Source organism: Platalea leucorodia (assembly GCF_965183815.1).
Source record: "Platalea leucorodia genome assembly, chromosome: 4".
NCBI classification, from domain to species: Eukaryota; Metazoa; Chordata; class Aves; order Pelecaniformes; family Threskiornithidae; genus Platalea; species Platalea leucorodia.
The window spans coordinates 114309419-114327529 of NC_138826.1; the positions used below are offsets into that span (position 1 = coordinate 114309419).

The window sequence follows — 18111 nt, forward strand, 5'->3', positions numbered from 1 at the left end:
ATTTCACCTTCTGCATTTCCTCCCTGCGGTAGTGTTTCACCCATTCCTCTTTCCATACTGATTGACTCTTTTCTGTTTTACTGGTGCCTTCTACTATGCTGAGTTTCAAGGGCAGTCTCATTCTGCTTGTCTGTTCAAAACATTTCCTTTCTTTTCTCCTTCCAAATATTTCTTAACAATTTACTTTGTCTATAACTTCTTTGTATTCTCTTCATCTCATCACTGGTTCTTCCATTCTCTCTTTATTAAGCTTTTCTCCTATACTAGCTCCTTGCTTAGTCTCAATTGTAAGTCAATCGTATAAAATTAATCTTGCTTAGTCAGGTGAATATTTTTTCACAGGAGAATATCCATTATCTAAGTTAAAAGCATAAGGACTTGGTATTTCTTACCTAGATACACAGTGTCATTGACATTTTTCTTGGTCCTTCTAAGCAATTCAGGGCAGAAAAAAAGTCTTATTTACATTACTGTAAAGTTTTTAAAAATAACTATATGATATCAAAACCCACACATACTTGGCTTTACTATATAAACAACTCTAAACATTACTCAGTAATATTTAATATTATTAAGTTATAGAATTTTTTTCTGTCTCCCCTGAAATTCCTCCTGAATTCACATGCACATTAATTACCTAGTAATATAAGCCCATTTGGAGGAGAGAGGAAAGCTCTATAAGTACACAAAAAAAGTTTTAGATTGAATTTCCTGAAATATTGATTAAAGGGCTGACTCATATTCCAGACTTTGATCTTAAAGCTCATACTCACTTTCTGTTCAGTATCAGCTAAGAGAATCTGGGAAATGGTGGGTTTTTTTCCTGTGTTCCTGTTGAAGAAATAGTCTTGATGGGAGAATCACAACAGTTCAAAACCATAAATTGCTAAAATCAAATGCCATAACTCACCAACAGCTGTGGTTAGAGTTCAGTGTCTTGGGTAAGATCCAAACCCAACGCAACCCAACTCCTTTATGCTGTGTGAAAGGACGAGACCTGTAATGAGACCCTCAAAGGTGAAGTTGCACTGCAAAGGATTCCCTCAATGCTAATGCTAGGTTATCCGATAGGCTTGTATGTGTTGTGCAAGTAGCATCATCATGAGGAGTGGGGAAAAGGGAATGCCAGCAGAGATAGAAGTGAAATTCTACACAGTACTTTACTCCAGAACCTGCAGAATGCTACCCTAATGCAAACAGGCCATGGCAATATAGTTGTTTTAGCCAATTCTCCCATGCTCTGTATCTTCTCTGATTCCTGTCTTGGCTCTTTTAAAAGAGCAAATGTGAAATCACCGCTCCTCTGCAGCATGGGCAGTTCAAATGCAGTACTGGAGTACGAAAGACTAGAGTGGCAAGCTTGATTCTGCTTGGCTTTTGCTGTCTTGAGACTATCTTAATTTGGAAGACTTAGGAGCACACCTAGGAAAGTTAAAATATTTTAAGTAAAGTGGTTAAAGGAACTTTAAAAGCCAGATTTATATTTATTCAGTGTGATTCCAAGTGAAAAAAATCACGAGAATTAATTGCTAGTATAAAAATGTGATTGCAGAAGCAGCAGTACATCAGTGTGCTTCCCCAAATTTCTCTTACTTTAAATCACGTGCTAACTGCAAAATGACTGGTTTGTAGAATAGGGAAATTACAGGAACACTTCCTTCAAACGTGGTTTTCTTCTTAATAAGTTGTGAAAGGTCAGCTATTGCTAAACGCTGACATTCTGTGTGAAAGAGAACTGGCCGCTCCAGCTATCACCAGCCCGGAGCAGAACTGCTGTTCCTCTCCGTGCATGCCTTCTCTTCGGTCAGGCCAGCGCAGAGACAGCCAAAAGTGCCTAAGTTTAGTCATGTCTTGTGTGAACAAAAGTCTTTAATGGATTAAAGATGTTTATATGAGCTTTCTACTTTTAGACTCAAGAACTTGATGGCATTTTTAGAATCCCATCTTGAAAATGTGGAAATGTCTACTTACAATCACTACAGCCTTTTACGTAGCAGAAGTGGTAACTAATACACGCTCCGCAGGACAGCTGTGTTTGCTCCTTCTGCAAGAGTGAGAGCAACTTGCTTAGAATAGGTTTTATTGACCTTTTATCAAACCTAAGTCAAACCAAATCTGTCTCAGTGTTGGCAGCTGAAACCAGAGTAACTCCAAAGGTTGACCTTTACTATGCCTCTTGTTTCCTTTCTTCTTAATGCAAGTAAACAACATCTAATTTTATAATTTTATCACAAAAGTAAAAACCATAAGTGCAAAACATCTCATTACCTATATTGAGGTATAGTGTTTTGAACTCTAACATCTGGTTGAGATCTGAGAAAGATACCACGGGGTTGCATGTATTATCTTTGAATAGCTTCTAGATGTGTCGTTCAGTGTCATATTTTTCCCACCTGTATGAATTACAGATTACGGACAGGCAACATATGCCTGCATAGTTAGCCTGCAGTATTTCTTTCTTTCTTACTTATAACTGTAAAGAATTTTTAAGTGAAGTTAGTCACTGTGAGGCCAATGCAACCTTTTGCCTTATGAGTTATATCTTGCAAGTAGTTGTAGTGGGATTGTTCAGATATATTTTAATCAGAAAGTAGTTTCTAATGTGTCTTCCTGCACACACACAATTTTAAAATCTGACTGAATAAACAAATTTTCCCATCATGTACAAGAAAAAATAATACATAATTGTTTGTGTTGTTAGTTTGGACTTTCTAGAGCCTAAGGAGGAAAAATCTTACTTTAATAACTAAAAGCAAAAACTATGATACCAAATCTACACAGATGTGAAATATTGACCCTATTAAAATCAGTGGTAAATCTATTTTTTCCTTCAGTAAGGCCAGAATTTCGCTCAGAAAATTTTCTGTGAATTTTGAAGGTGATATCTTTGCATAGTCACTCTTTGTGATTATTTTTTTTAATGACGGTTTAGTTGCTGAAAAACATAACCCTTATAAATTCAGTACTTAAACTGGGCTTTGTGAAGTTTAGTGTTTATAGTTAAACTCTTAAATGAAAAATTTGAGAAACTTAGAGATGTTGCTGAGGAACTCTGCTCAACGAAGAACTCTTGGACTAGCTATTACAACAAGACAGAAAATTAATTTCTTAATGTGTGTAGCTGCTTCAAATAGATTATCTGCAGTTTACATTTTCCACATCTTTTGTTTGCATCACTCAGTGTGCTTGGTTTATTTTTGTAGGCAGAAGCCATCCCTAAAAGTAATGGAGTGTTACTAGAAAGACGACGAGTACTGCAGAAGGAAATTGAAATGACCAAAAGAAGTTTAGCTGAACAGGTGCTGAGATCTGCTTTCTCGTACTTTTTCACTATAACAGTTGGTTTTCAGTCATGAGAATAAAGGGACTGTCTGAAGAAAAAATGATGGGAGTTTCTAGTTGCAGCTTTCTGGTGAGAAAACATGCGATAGTATTTGTTCAGTTTTAAAGACCACTTGTTTGTCATATTTAAAAAACATTTTTCGGTGTTAGTGGTCACATATTGGAAGGCAGACAGCAAATCTGCTTTCTAGGTTAAGTCTTTCTGAATATCATTAACTACATTACAGCTAGAAATATGATGGGTATAAATTCCTTTGGATATGGCACATACGTCTTGTTGAAACAAGGAAAATTCAGCGTTTGTACATCAGAATTTTTCATCTTCACGGTTTTGTCATTTGTGGATGTCTGTACTCAGGACAGTCATATAGAGTGTGGAAATGCAGATGTCTCAATTATGAGAGTATTAGTACTTGCCACTATATAAATGACTTTAAAAGAAGCAACATATTTCAGACATACCTTCTTCTTAAGATCATGCCTCCTTATCTTCTTACCCTTATATCCATTTTCTTTTTGTGCTGTCTTTGAATTTGTTAGCACTATCAGGTGGGATTCAGCTTGTGTTTGAATACATATACGTTTGGTATCTCCATGTCACTATTTGTCTGTGGGATGTGTATCTAATGTGCCATGATAGTCCATAGCAATCTAGTCATGTAGTCAGTGGAGCCTAGGAAGCCACTCATTCACCTCCTCCTGAAGAGGTTAGCCTACGCTGGGTAGAGCAAGTAGCTCTTTAGAGTTCACTGACTGTATTGACTGAATCTCCAACAACTCTAGGCATCTAGATACTTTGCTCTGGTTTAAATGGCTAAATATTGTCTCTTAATGTGAAAGCTGTGTCTTCCGTTGTGTAGTATGGACATGTCAAGACCTGACAGTAAACTTATTTAAAGATTATATGGCCATAAGGAACCATTCTGCCCAGTGGGCAATAGCTGAAAGGCATGCTAGACTGAGGAACAGAAGTGCTTCTAGGTGATAAAATATTTTGACATGCTCCCTTCAAGAGGTATACCTGCTGCGGCAGAGACATAACCATGGCCACAGATGCTTCGAGACATACCTGCTCTGGCATGGGCTTATCCACGTCCACAGGCGCTTCGGGGTGTCCTTCTCCCGCATGGACTCATCCACAGGTCACAGTCCCTTTGACTCGAGTTCACACTGGAGTTCCAGCCTGTCCAGTACAGCAGCACAGAAACAGCAGCGATGCCCTGGCCATCTGCCAGCCCAGGGCATGGCCGTTGTTGCTATCAAAATGTTCCCAGGCACAGCACAGTAAGATGATAAGCAGTTCAGCAAGCAGCAAAAGCAAAAAGCAGCCACTAACGAGCACTAGACTCGAATATACAGTAAGGCAAGCAAGCCCCATGGCAAGTACAGAAGCCTGCCGATTAACAGCTAAACAGCACTAACAGCTATAAATTCAATCATCTAGCACATTCCAATTAAATCTGTCATTATCTCGAACCCTTTGAGCCCCACGTTGGGCGCCAAAAAGGACTGTCGTGGTTTAACCCCAGCCAGCAACTAAGCCCCACACAGCCGCTCGCTCACTCCCCCCCGGTGGGATGGGGGAGAGAATCGGAAGAGTAAAAGTGAGAAAACTCGTGGGTTGAGATAAAGACAGTTTAATAGGTACAGCAAAAGTCGCGCGCACAAGCAAAGCAAAGCAAGGAATTCATTCACTCCTTCCCATGGGCAGGCAGGTGTTCAGCCATCCCCAGGAAAGCAGGGCTCCATCACACATAACGGTTACTTGGGAAGACAAACACCATCACGCCCAATGTCCCCCCCCTTCCTTCTTCTTCCCCCAGTTTCTATACTGAGCATGACGCCATGCAGTGTGGAAGAGCCCTTTGGCCAGTCTGGGTCAGCCCCCCTGGCTGTGCCCCCTCCCAGCTTCTTGTGCACCGGCAGAGCAGGGGAAGCTGAAAAGTCCTTGGCTGGTGTAAACTCTGCTCAGCAACAACCAAAACATCAGTGTGTTATCAACATTATTCTCATCCTAAATCCAAAACACAGCACTCTACCAGCTACTAAGAAGAAAATTAACTCTATCCCAGCTGAAACCAGGACAGATTGTGCATGGTATTTCAGCCAGTATTTTAAAGTCTTTTTTTTTTTTAAATCCATGTAGTCTGTATATATGTGTACTTTGCAGATAAACCCGAAGTATTTCTGGCTTTGTTGGGTTAGCCAACACTGATGCATCGATGCATAAGGAATTGAATTTAATTTTCTTTAGGAAATGATGTCAGATATGGACGCCCACATGTTAGAAGAATGTATTGCTGAAGAAGGCCGGCTTTTCAAAGAGCAGGAAAAATGCAGAGATGAGTTATCCAGACTTGCACATCTGACTTGGCTCAAAGTTGAAGAGAGGGAACAGAAATCTAGGGATGTTCAGAAAGCCCAGGTAAAAAATTATCTCATATAATTGGAAGACTCTTCTAGAGTCAACGCTGATATATGGAGAAATTAAATTACTAGTGAGGAGAGGCTTAAGGACTTTCATTTCCCACTTTACTTTGAAGTTCCATCACAGCACGGGAAGCTCACGATACTGTGTTGTTTTATTGGCAATTTATGGTGCAGTGCGGTAGTATATTAAAATATCATGCCACAATTGAAACAAGGTATTTGAAAGGACATTTTCTTTCAAGCCTATGGAATAGAGAGGCAGAAAAGCAGATAGCCTCAACTGAGATTCTTGGAAGTACAACTACGTGTTTTATTTTACAAATATATGGACATTAAAGGAAAAACAGAACTGCTACTCATTCCAAGGAGAGGCAGAAATTTTTGTTTTCCAGACACATTTCCAGGTGTAAATTGTTATATTAATGTGAAGAAAGATGGAAAGAAAATTTTTGCTAGTCACAGAAACTAGGACTATTCATTGGGTTTGCTGCCTGCAGTTTGCTGGCATTATAATATTGTGTGTGTATGTGCTGTGATGTTGCACAGTTTATACTAACTGCTGGGTTTGTATATGAGAACAAACTACTTATGCTTCCACAATGTATGTCTGTATTCAACCAAATTATATAAGCTACCCTTCTATCATTTTGGGAATCTTTGACTGTCTGTAAAAATAGAGTAAACAAACATGTCAGGCTTTGCACCTTCAATAAAAATCAGTCCATAAACAGATCAAAAAATAAACAGTACAAAGTAATGAACACACACACATGCCCAGAGTTGCAACCCAACATCCACCGGCTTTTTTAATACCGATCTCCTCCTCCTGATACCAGTGGGAGGTGAGAACAGGCCTGTCCATTGAAGGTTAATGACAGAGGCTATTAAAGACTGAACACAACTGAAATCAAAAGGTCCAGAGCCATAACAAAATGTAAATGTACCATTCTAGTCAAGCATCAACGATTGCTCAAAAGCCAGAAAAGAGTAAAAAAGAAATTTTATTTGAAAAGGTACAATTTCAGTGGTGCACATGCCAAATAACTATATAGTGATGGAACCCAGGGGCTGATTAATAGAAACAGCAGAACTCCAGCTACAAGGGACCAAGCATTTTAAGATGCAGCATGAAATTATCTACATTAATAACAGCATTGTAAGCTTAATATACATAGAAAGACTGTGTTCTTTAATGTTGTTACAGTAAAAGCATTTCATTATAATTAGAACAAATTCTTAGAATAATCTTGCTTCGCTGTCTTTTCCTCATCTAAGAGGAATAGCCGTTCTGAGTCATTTTTTTGAAGATATTTCTTTGATGTATTTAAAGTGCTCACTGAATTCTATTTAAATTTCAGATACAACTCCAAAATATTATTAAAGAAATAAAACGAAAGGATCTTGAAATAAGGGAGTATAAAAAGAGGAAAAGAGAAATCCAAAAACAGTAAGAAAATAATAGCTAAAAATTAACTAAAAAAAAGTCTTTTAAAGCAATTTTTATCCAAGTAATGTATACATAAAACTATAATAATTATTTCTTTCACACTTGTCATTTCTTCAGACTCCAAGGATTTGCTAAAATGTATGAAGTTATCCAAAATGAAAGGAACAAATGTGAAAATTTGGTGCATGCTGCTCAGCAAAAAGCAAATGAAATTAAAGAACGGGTGAAATTGCTCGGAAATGAAATAGAAAATTTAAGGAATACTGTTATAACCAAGGAAAGGTGAGTTTTAAGTAAGCTGTAGATCACAATTATAGAAATGCAAGATTAGAAAGTATCTTAAGAGATAATCTAGTCCAACTTCAGCTATGCCTATATCATCCTTGATAGTTATTATCCTGATTTTTAAAACATGATTCAAAGACATTTAGCAACATGCTTACATGGAATCATAGAATGCTTTGGGATGGAGGGGACCTTTAAAGGCCATCTAGTCCATCCCCCCTGCAAGTGGCAGGGACATCTACAACCAGATCAGGTTGCTCAGAGCCCCATCCAGCCTGGCCTTGAATGTTTCCAAGGATGGGGCATCTACCACCTCTCTGGGCAACCCATTCCAGTGTTTCACCACCCTCATAATGAAAATTTTTTCCTTGTGTTCAGTCTGAATCTACCCTCCTTTAGTTTAAAACCATTACTCCTTGTCTTATTGCAACAGGCCCTGCTAAAAAGTCTGTCCCCATCTTTCTTGTAGGCCCCCTTTAAGTACTGAAAGGCCGCAATAAGGTCTCCCCGCAGCCTTCTCTTCTCCAGGCTGAACAACCCCAGCTCTTTCAGCCTTTCCTCATAGGAGAGGTGCTCCATCCCTCTGGTCATTTTTGTGGCCCTCCTCTGGACCCGCTCCAGCAGGTCCATGTCCTTCCTGTGCTGAGGACCCCAGAGCTGGATGCAGTACTGCAGGTGGGGTCTCACCAGAGCAGAAATAATCTGTTCCAATTTCTTGTCACCCTAACACTTCACAATTAGCTTGAGCATCACGTGCATGGCACGAAGCATTTTTGAAGTTTATCTGGTTACTCTCTCACTTTCCTGTCCTTTGAAGGGATAAATTGTCATTGCGTTTCCTTTGTATCACAGTTCTTGAGCCTCTACTATCTGCATGATCATGCTATTTCATTCACTAGGAACAACTCTGTTGTACTCACACTTGCTTATCCTTAGACAAAAAAGACGTCCAATACATATGTGATTCCACAATAGACTGGTGCATGGTACTATTAAATGAGTCGCTAGCGAGTAATGCAGCTGTCTAATTGTGAAATTAGAACAAACTGGGCTTCTTGGTTCAAACTCAAATTGAAGTTTATTGGATAACGTTTCTTTCAGATCAAACAAAACATGGTTTCAATTTCCAGGCAATCCAAGTCAAAATGAAAGATTACAGTCACAACAAAGAGGATAAGGCAGACAGAGGCTGCATGTGACTATTTTTTCCTAGACCATTATTTAGTGGAGATGTCTTTTTGCCGTCTTTTTGTCATCCTAGTGATGATATTCTGCAATATAGACAGAACAACGTCTCTGAAATTGGTAGTTGGGACAGTAGGAAGCTAGTGAACAGTTAACTGTGTATGCAAAACAGCACAGCCAAATCTGAGTAGTTTAAAAATAATTTGATTTTCCCAAAACTGTTCTTTTTGGTGCCAAAAAATTGCACAACTAGGCCAAAAAATGCATTCAGGATACATTCGTTCAAAGTATATTGTGAATCTCCGAGTAGCTTGATTTCAAAGTCATGCTGGAGGTAGCTAGAAAAGAAGTGGAACTTCAGCAATTTAAGTGATTTTGTCAAGATGCACAAGCTGACATTTTGTGCTGAATTTTTTGAGGCCTTCCCTATTAATTACTGGTGAAAGGAGGGGGGGAAAAGGCTAAGACAGTTATAGATTGTCTAGATAGCAGAAATATCTAATTATTGTAGATGACCCTACTCCAGTAAAGCTCCAACAGGCATTTTGATCTCTGCAAACCTAGATTTAAAACTAACAAGAGGTAGTGAATTATCAGTAATTCTCTCGCCTATGGAAAATATTTTTAATCCCAGTAATAGATTTTAGTATCATAGTATCACTGACTTAACTGCAACATACACAATTTGGAGGACAGACAGTATCAGTCCAAATAAGAGCAAGGTTTTTCAGAAAATGTTTAATAACACATTGCATTTCTGCAACAGTGTCATGCTTTCAGCCTGAAACTTGCTTTACAGAAGTTTAATTCAATTCAGTAATACCCCGTGGAAGTGGAAAGTGTTACACGCATGGGGGAAATGAACCAGAAAGCAGCTCACTGCTTTGTACAGAGTAATTCAGCAATGCAATGATGGAGCCCACGAGGGGAGGCAGGATATTTCATCTGCAGTTCTGCATTTTAATCAGAGACTATCCTTCTCCTTTCACTACCTCTTCTGTATGTTGACATGAATATCTCTCCCCAGTGTAGACAAAGTAGTGATACTTGATCAGAAGTGATACCATAGTCAAATGCAGTAACTCTTAAGTTCCATGTTGTGGGCAAATGAATGATCCGTGTGGCAACACGAATCTGTATTTTAAGTGAGGGACCATCATCTCGTGGCCAGCGAGGTCGCTGGAATGAGTTCTGTTCTTCATTTTTATGGGTCTATTATATGATCTTGTCACTAACCTTTCACTGTGATTTTTTTTTTTTCTCTTCCGTCAATCAGGGAAACTGATAATTTTCTTTCTTGTGTGAATGTTGTGATACATGGTTGTGTAAACAATAAACTTGGAGACCTTTGAATCGCAACCACAAAATTATTTAAATATCGTTCTTTAAATAGAAGGGCAGGATTTCTACACATTAAGACTTTGCATCACAGTTTATGCTTCTGCTCTTGAACTTTATTTCTTATGTCCCCTTGGGCTACCCAGTGGAGAAGAAAAGAGCTGTAGTGCAGTGCTCCGTTCATAGCATTTTTTTGGGCCATAATCCAGTTCTCTTCAAGCTGGAAAGAGCTTGCAGAGAGAAGCTGTTCTCAGAGAGTCTTTCTACTTCTTGTAATGCTTCTGTGAAGCAGAGTGACATAGAAGACCCTTTGTATTGAGGAATTAGTTTAAGCTCTGCTTTTAGTTGCTGAAATTGCTTTCAAATTGAAAGGACTAAAAAATTTCCTACTTTTCTGATATGTTAAAGAAAATTGCAGAAACAACATCTGAAGAATACAAATAATGTCGCAATTACCGATAGTCTCAAAAGCGATTATTGCAAAATTGTACAAATAATGCACGAGATGAAAGAAAAGAAAAAGCAACGGTGTCTGGATCTTGAGAGGCTTGCCAATACTGTCACCTGCATCGAAGAGGAAATTGTGCAGCTACGCAAGAAATATGAAAGGGCTATTCAGCAACAAAATGAGAGGTATACATGTAAATTTGATGTAATATAGTGTTTGATTTTGACATTCACGAATCGACAGTATTTTTCAACTTAGGAGCACTCCAAATTAGGAATACTAAGAGACTGCCTCACTACAATGTTTCACTGAACAGTCTACCTCACTGCAATGTCAGGGCTGCTTTGCATTACACAGATGTTTTTTTCTCCATTGGTGAAGATGTTTATTCTTCAGAACTATTATTAAAAAATATGGTGGATTGGCTACTGAATGCCTTGAGAGCTTGTAGCCTCCTGCTCTGTTTGTGCTTTGTATGCAGATACGGTATAAAAATGCAGAAGATGTAAAGCTCCCTGATCATGTTAATCCATTTTTAAATGCATGCTGTGGAAGGCCAGAAGAGCTTTTAAAACCGTATGAGAGACTAAATCAACCTTTGCAATTGTTTGTTCTCTGATTTTCACATTGTAGTTATTTTGTTACCTATTTAAAATGTTATCATGATATAAAAATAATATTTGTGAAACCTTTGGACATTTTCCCAGATTATTACTACCTTTCAAGGTTGCCAGTTATGTTCTTGAATGGAATACACTGAATATGAGTCAATTTTTTAAAATTTTACCTTTTCATTTTGGGCTTATTGCAGTGGTCTTCTGCTCAGAAATCGAGAAGAAGAACTATGCATTTTATATGAAAAAATAAACATGCAAGAGATGTTGTGTAGAAATGGAGATATTGAGATGCAAGTTATGGATGAAAAGATCAGATTTCTGAAGCTGAAGGTAGCTGAGAAAAAGAGACAGATTCAATTGTGGTTGAAAGCGCTCCCAGTGAAGAATGCCCTGGATGCACATCTGGTGGTACTTCAGATACAGGTTGGTGGGGAAGCAAGCCTTTTTTTTCTTTGCATTATTCTAGATTTTAAAACTTAAGGTAATTTCATAGAAAAAAAATGTCTGCATGTACAAGGTTTATTAAAACAGAAAGTTCAGTAATACACCTGTCTAGCAAAGCACTGATGTATGTTTGCAACTTCAGATATTTGAGTTTCTACGCTTTTGTGTAACTGGCCGATACGCTTTGCTATGCACACGCCAAACGCTTCCCGGGTATGGAATCTCAGCTAGCCCTCCCCATAGCCTGAAATGTCAGTATGACTAAGCTGGAGAATGGGAGTCATGGGGAAAAAATGGGAATGTAGATAAAATTTGTTAAAACTGTATTGATGGGGGTAGGTGGAAGGGTAGGAGATATACTTAGCTCTTCAAATGTCTAAAATAATAACTCAATTCACACTTGACCCTGAGCCTACTCTGGAAACTCTGCTGCCTACAATGATACAATCCACATATATTTTCTGCTACACAAAAACATTGTAAGTTTTAGTTCTAGTTACGCCATGACATTAACAAACTGCAGTGTTCATCATTGTTTGGGACATTCTTTCCTTGCTTTCTGAAATGGCTCATTTACTTCTGACCTTATCTCCAGATAGTAATTTTTTCCATACATATTCTGTTAGTGTCTGCACAAAATCATAAATTAGGGTGTACCATTGCCATTCGCAATTGCATTGATGGCAGCTGTGACTCACTTAAATAGTGCTTACACTTTTCTGTTACTTCTGGTCTTTTAAAGAAATTGTATGCTCTGCTAAAAGAATAAAATGTTGTACAATACCTTATGCAAATTGTACCCCGAAGAACTGTAACAGTGCTGTTACAGATTTAAACAATGAACAGAGGGAGTATGAAACAAAGATGATAGACTAAAGAAAAAAAAAAAAAGAGGTGTTTTCAGGTAAGATTTAGAATGAGACTGAGAGTCACTGTGTCAAACACAGTAACAAAATGCAGATGATTTTTGTGAACTGACAGAGTCAATCATGAAACTTTGATTTTTCTGTTCTGCATTCCTAAAACTTTCTCCTTTGTGGTGATGGTTCATGTGAAGCCTGAAGTCACCATTAAAGGGAGGCTATTGTTACAGGTGCTTTAAATCTTTTTGCAATATTGACATAAAACTAAAAAGTAGGAAAATACGGAATGGTGTGATATTACACATGGAGTAGTCTTAATAAATGTTCCCAAGTCAGAGATTTTCCAGTGAACAATGGCAAATAACCAGTTATCAGCCTTTAAAATGTAACTAGATACTGTGGTTACCAAATATTACGTAGTTCAAACTGGTTGTTAACCCAGCCATCTCCTTATGCTCAACCATCCTAGCATTAATACTCTTCCTGCCACTGCCAATAGCCATTATGTCTAGTGAGAAACAGTTTCAAATTGTTTGGCTTTATCTATCTCCATGATTTAAATAAAAGCCGTAAGCCTGAGTCTGAATTCTGGTGTTGGTTGCCATATTCAGAATGCTAATTCCTGTACCGATTACTGATTCGGCCCCATGTTGAAATCCAGCTCAGCATCTGTTCAGTTATTATGTGCAAGGGATCTTACAATAATGATTATTTGCACAAGACTTTGACTTGATGTGGTGAATACAGATCTAAATTACTTGTGTTGTCTATGAAACCAACCTCTAACACCAAGCTGAAATCTGAAGAGGTGGTAACGGGACCTCCTTTTTGACTACCATTTGTCTATCTTTCAATTTAGATAATTATAAATGTTCAGAGAGAGGATCAGTGAAGCGCAGGACTATGAAACTCTGATTTCTATCAGAAGCCCTTAGACCTCCTATAATGGAGACTGTAAATCTCGTTTCTGAGTTCTCCTCTTTGTTTTTATTTCTTCATTCTGTTGTGACCTTGTGTAGGAACTAGCGTGCCTAACCTTAACTTTGTGCTAGGAGCCCACAGAACAAATTATCCAGATAAGTGAACAAGGTCTCTTTATTAATGGAAAGAGTTGAGTGTCTTTGCCTCCAGAGGGAGATGCTGATAACCCTACTTAGGGAGCACAGTATTCCTCTTGGAGGTCTTTATTCTCAAGGCACCCACCTCTCCCCATCGATTGTATACGAAAATTTGAATCACGTAAGAAGGATGCTTCAGAAGGCTCCTACATTTCATTTGAATTAGGCAGGCTGAATCCTGTACCTGCGCCTCTTTAATTTTATTCTTCCCTTTTTTCTACCCTTCCTGTCTCCTTAAGTCTTGGGTATTTTTCAGACTTTGTCACCTTATTCCCATCCCTATTCCCATTCCCTATTTTTCTCCAATCCTGCATTTCCCAACCTTCCCATTACCCGAGAACTTTTTTTCCTTTTTCTCCCTCCACAGGTGAATTAAACTTTCTAGTATTGAATGTTGAATGATTTTCCAACAACAGATATTCGTCATTGGTAATACTTAAAATATAGAGAAATCTGAAAGGAAAACAAGATCCAGTCTCACAAGATAAGACAGAAAAAGTTTCATATTTGTTGTTTGTTTGCATTTGACTCAGATCTTTTGACTTATTTAGAGACACGGTTTGAATGTAAGTCAGTCTCACATATTCTCAACAGACGCTTTAATCACCACTAAATTAGCTGTTCTGAGATGGAATATCTATTTCTGTTAGAGGTATATGTCTTGGTATGGATGAATGAGTACATTGTATTCAATAGGCTGTGGAAACTGACCCCATATCTCGGTGGCTGTGGTACCCATTGGGAAGGGGAAAAGCACAGGTCAGGGCTGTGTGCCAATTCAGGAAGAACAAAAATTTCACCTGGGTCTCCTGTACTCCTGCAATTCCTTTATCTGACACAAAAAATACCTGGTGAGATTCTAAGGTGGTTTTCTCTGGGCATAAAACTTCGTAACTTTTAATTGGGACTGCACATCAGGGGACTGTTCCTGCTGACTGAAATGACCCATGAAAACTAATCTGCCTTCATGCATCAATGAGAAATACTTAGCATTAATCATTAATTAGTCCAACACATAGACCTGCTGAGCTGTCAAGACACTGTAGATGGGACTTTCATGCCTCGGAGTTCAACTAACTAACAGGGACTAACAGTTTCGTTGAGGCATTTGGCATCGATATTTATCCAGGTTTTAATATAACCCCATGACAATCTCCAGACTATATCATCGTGGTCATAGAAAAATGGGGCTAGTAGAGAGGTAAAGAGTTTCTCTAGGCAATCCTGCTCCTACTCCAGCATCAGACTGCCCGTCATTCCTGAGAGGGCTAAGCTGTGCTTTCAAACTGCCACTGGGAAACTCCAGTTTCCCCAGCAAGCTACCCCAGTGCTTCTTAAACAGTGGAAAGATTTTCTTAACCATCAGCCTGGATATTTCTTGCTGCAGTGTAGGCCCATTGATTTGTATTCTGTCCACCAAGGACATGACAAACGGATCATTCTCTTCCTCACTGCAGCATTTCATTGAAGACAGTTAATCGTGTTCCTCTCCCATCCTTTTGCTGGGCTACGCAACCCTGTTCTTTCATTCAGCCCTTATGGATTTTTCTTAGATCATTCTTTTTTTCTATTATTTCTTTTATTTTTGGCAACTTGGTCTTTATTTTTCTTGAGGTGCAGTGCCTAATATCAGTGGCTGAGAGTGAAAGGATTCATTGCAGGTTACGTTCCTGCTTATGTGTCCAGGTACAATGGTAGCCTTTCTTGCAACATGACGCATTGATTCATCTTCATGTAAATGTATATAACAACCAGACACTTTTTTAAAAAAAGGGTATCTAATCAGTTGACCTTGATTGTGTATTTGTACAGGTAGTTTTCCCTGCCCACATGTAGCACCTTGCATTTGTTATTTAATATTATTTCTTTTCTTCAGACCTATTTTCCGATCGAGGTAATTTTGAATTTGAATCTTCTCCTCCACAGAGTATTTGCAGTCTCTCTGAGCTTAACCTCATTCTACTGATGTAGTACTTACCTTGTATTTTCATCAAGACTCTATGTTTCCTTAGCTCATTTATGAGAATGTCATATGAAACAATATCAAAGCCATGCAAAAGTCAGTATGTATGATACCTACTATTTGTCATCCACACAAATGTTAAATTATCATAGCAGGAAATTGGGCTGGTTTGGCATTACTCAACACACCTGTGTTGGCTGTTATTCATACTCTCTTTCTTTTCTAGCTACCTACAAAGAAGGCTTAATGATTTGTTCCAGATTTATTCTTCAGAAAGTGAAGATAAGTTATCTATAGTTCCATAGCTCCTTTTCCCCTCATTTTTAAAAATAGGTATAATATTCGCCTTTTTCTAGTGCTCTACATACCTCACCTACCTTCTCTGAAATTTCCAAACTAAGCAGCAGACCTCCACTTTTTCAGACCAGTCCCTTTACCTAGGCGTGTGTTCCCTCTCGGCTGTTCGTCCTTCCGCACTCCCTCCTGACTGTTTACAACCAAACGTAGAAAAGCCTCTCTTGTAGAGCCTCTTCCTACCCCCTGTGTCAAATCCGCTCCAAGAAAGAAGGGTCTTTCTTGGTTTTAAGGCTTAGAATCTTGTAGAACTTAGATAAACACTGCAAATTAGGAGAAAATAAAGATGCCTATAGTCACATCGCTTCAGCAAACACACAATAGTGTGGTTATTTCTAAATGTGCTCTGTTTTCCATACTTTTAGATTAGCCTGCATCTAATCACTCCCAATTCATACTGCATATAAAAGTCAAGTATTTAACATGAAAATTTTTATGGATTTTTCTGGTTTGGACAGTGTTTATTCTGCAAGTCCTTCTTCTCTAAAGTAACGATTCAATCCTGCAAAATTTTACTTGGTGAGCTGTCCCTAATCTCCTTAAGGTACCACTGCCTCCAACAAGGCATTTTCACCTGAGTTAGTGGTTGAGAAATTTGGCCCCAGATATGAAACGTCGCTGGAAGCATAGCTGCATCCTCTTGTTTGTGCTGGGCCTGCTCTTACTTTCTTCCACTCTGTGTATTATTGGGCTTGAGTTTTAGTTGTTTATAATTAAAATAAATACACTTTTCAGTACCCCTGAAAGTAGTTATGCACTGAGTGGCATTCATTTTAAACCGAATCACGATTTGACAAGGAAATTGTTCATTACAGTTCCTTAAGGTTTTTACTTTGCCTGCTCTCAGACAAAGTGTACAAGAACGAGCTGCATGATGCTTTTTTACCATAAAAAGAAGTGTTTAAAATACAAGCGTTCTGGTAATGTTCCATTATCACCCCAGAAGATCTGTCAGTTTTCCCTTTTCCAGTTAAACATGACTTGTTAACTTCCAGTAAACAACCCCATCCCTGTAGCAACATCTAAACATTTACTTTGTCTTTTTTCTGACTGTTCATAACTTTAAGAGCCAGTGACCACTTATTCCTTAATAATATCATCACCTGTGATTGATGGTTAGCATTTATGGCGACTTCCTTGGGTTATGTTATGTCAGTGCTAGTAGATCAAGGTTGGAGTGACAGTGTGCTGACGGATGGCCAGGTGCAAAACAAAGCACAAAACCCCACCACGGCCAGTCCTGCAAGTCCAAACGTGAAGAAACGGTCCCCGTCACTCCCTCAGTGAGTATTTATGCAAAGCATGGGTGTCCAGCTGGTGTATTCTGGGAAGTGTTATTCCATGGGAAGGTCTTGCATCAGAAAGGTCAGGGAACACCTGCCTCTATGGGTTCCCGGAGTGCCACATCGCTCAGTGTCACCACGGCGTCACTTCAGGACACATGCATGGAACGCAGGAAACTTGGATGCCGATAGGGATGAGACCTTTAGTGCTAACCAGTGGGAAGAAGGACTTTCAGATTTAACTTGCAACCAAACTGTCAGGCACTTGCATCCTTCCTACATCCCTTTGTGTTTGTGCGTTATAGGGATGACCACCTGTGACACAATCTACCATTTTTTCAAATTCCCATTCGTTAGCAATAGGACAGGAGAATGACGTACGCCCACCTCTGGTTTTGTACGTAAATGTTTCCCAGCATTTGACCAGTATCGTTTTGCTTAGTCCTACGCTGCCCAAGCATCCCAGCCGTCTCCCAGCAAGGCTGGAGTCTTGCTTCCAAGCCCAGGAGCTGGCAGTGCAGCCACCCCAGCCGCTTTAGTGCTGTTCTCCTGGTGTAAGTCAGCCACACCGAGACCTTCCAGCTCTGGCCATGTTGTAACAACGGGGCTTTTGGCTTCTTGGCTGAAAAAATAACCATTGTGGCTTTTTGTTTGCTAGTATTCCCAGTGCAAGGACAGGATTAAACGGATGGAGGAAATCTTTGCTGACCCTGCGAATGAGAGCAGAAAGCGAGACTTGGGAGGCAAGGACCCATCTCCACCTGAGCTACTAAAAAAGATTGAGCAGGTAACATCACTTCTCATGTCACAAGCTCTCACACTATGATCGACCTCTTTTAGAAAAAGCAAATGGTATTTTTTATTTTTAAAATAAACTTTCTGTAAGAGGAATTAAAATAATTATGAGGATTGGCTAATGGGAACTCCAGCCCAGCGTCTGCTTTCCAGGACAACTGGGTGTGGGGCATCTCGACCTCTTCCAGCAGAGGCTGGC

At 39.0% G+C, this 18111-nt stretch overlaps 1 protein-coding gene across 1 annotated transcript in view; it reads left to right on the plus strand.

Annotated features, from left to right (window-relative positions):
* The window catches only part of CCDC146 (coiled-coil domain containing 146), a gene marked incomplete at its 3' end in the record, with an annotated part of 83304 nt that overhangs the window by 60797 nt on the left and 4396 nt on the right, over positions 1–18111 (plus strand). Inside the window, 7 exon segments of the mRNA XM_082310991.1 lie at positions 3204–3299; positions 5597–5767; positions 7131–7219; positions 7337–7501; positions 10436–10660; positions 11287–11515; positions 17776–17904. Coding sequence (XP_082167117.1) covers positions 3204–3299; positions 5597–5767; positions 7131–7219; positions 7337–7501; positions 10436–10660; positions 11287–11515; positions 17776–17904 — 1104 coding nt within the window.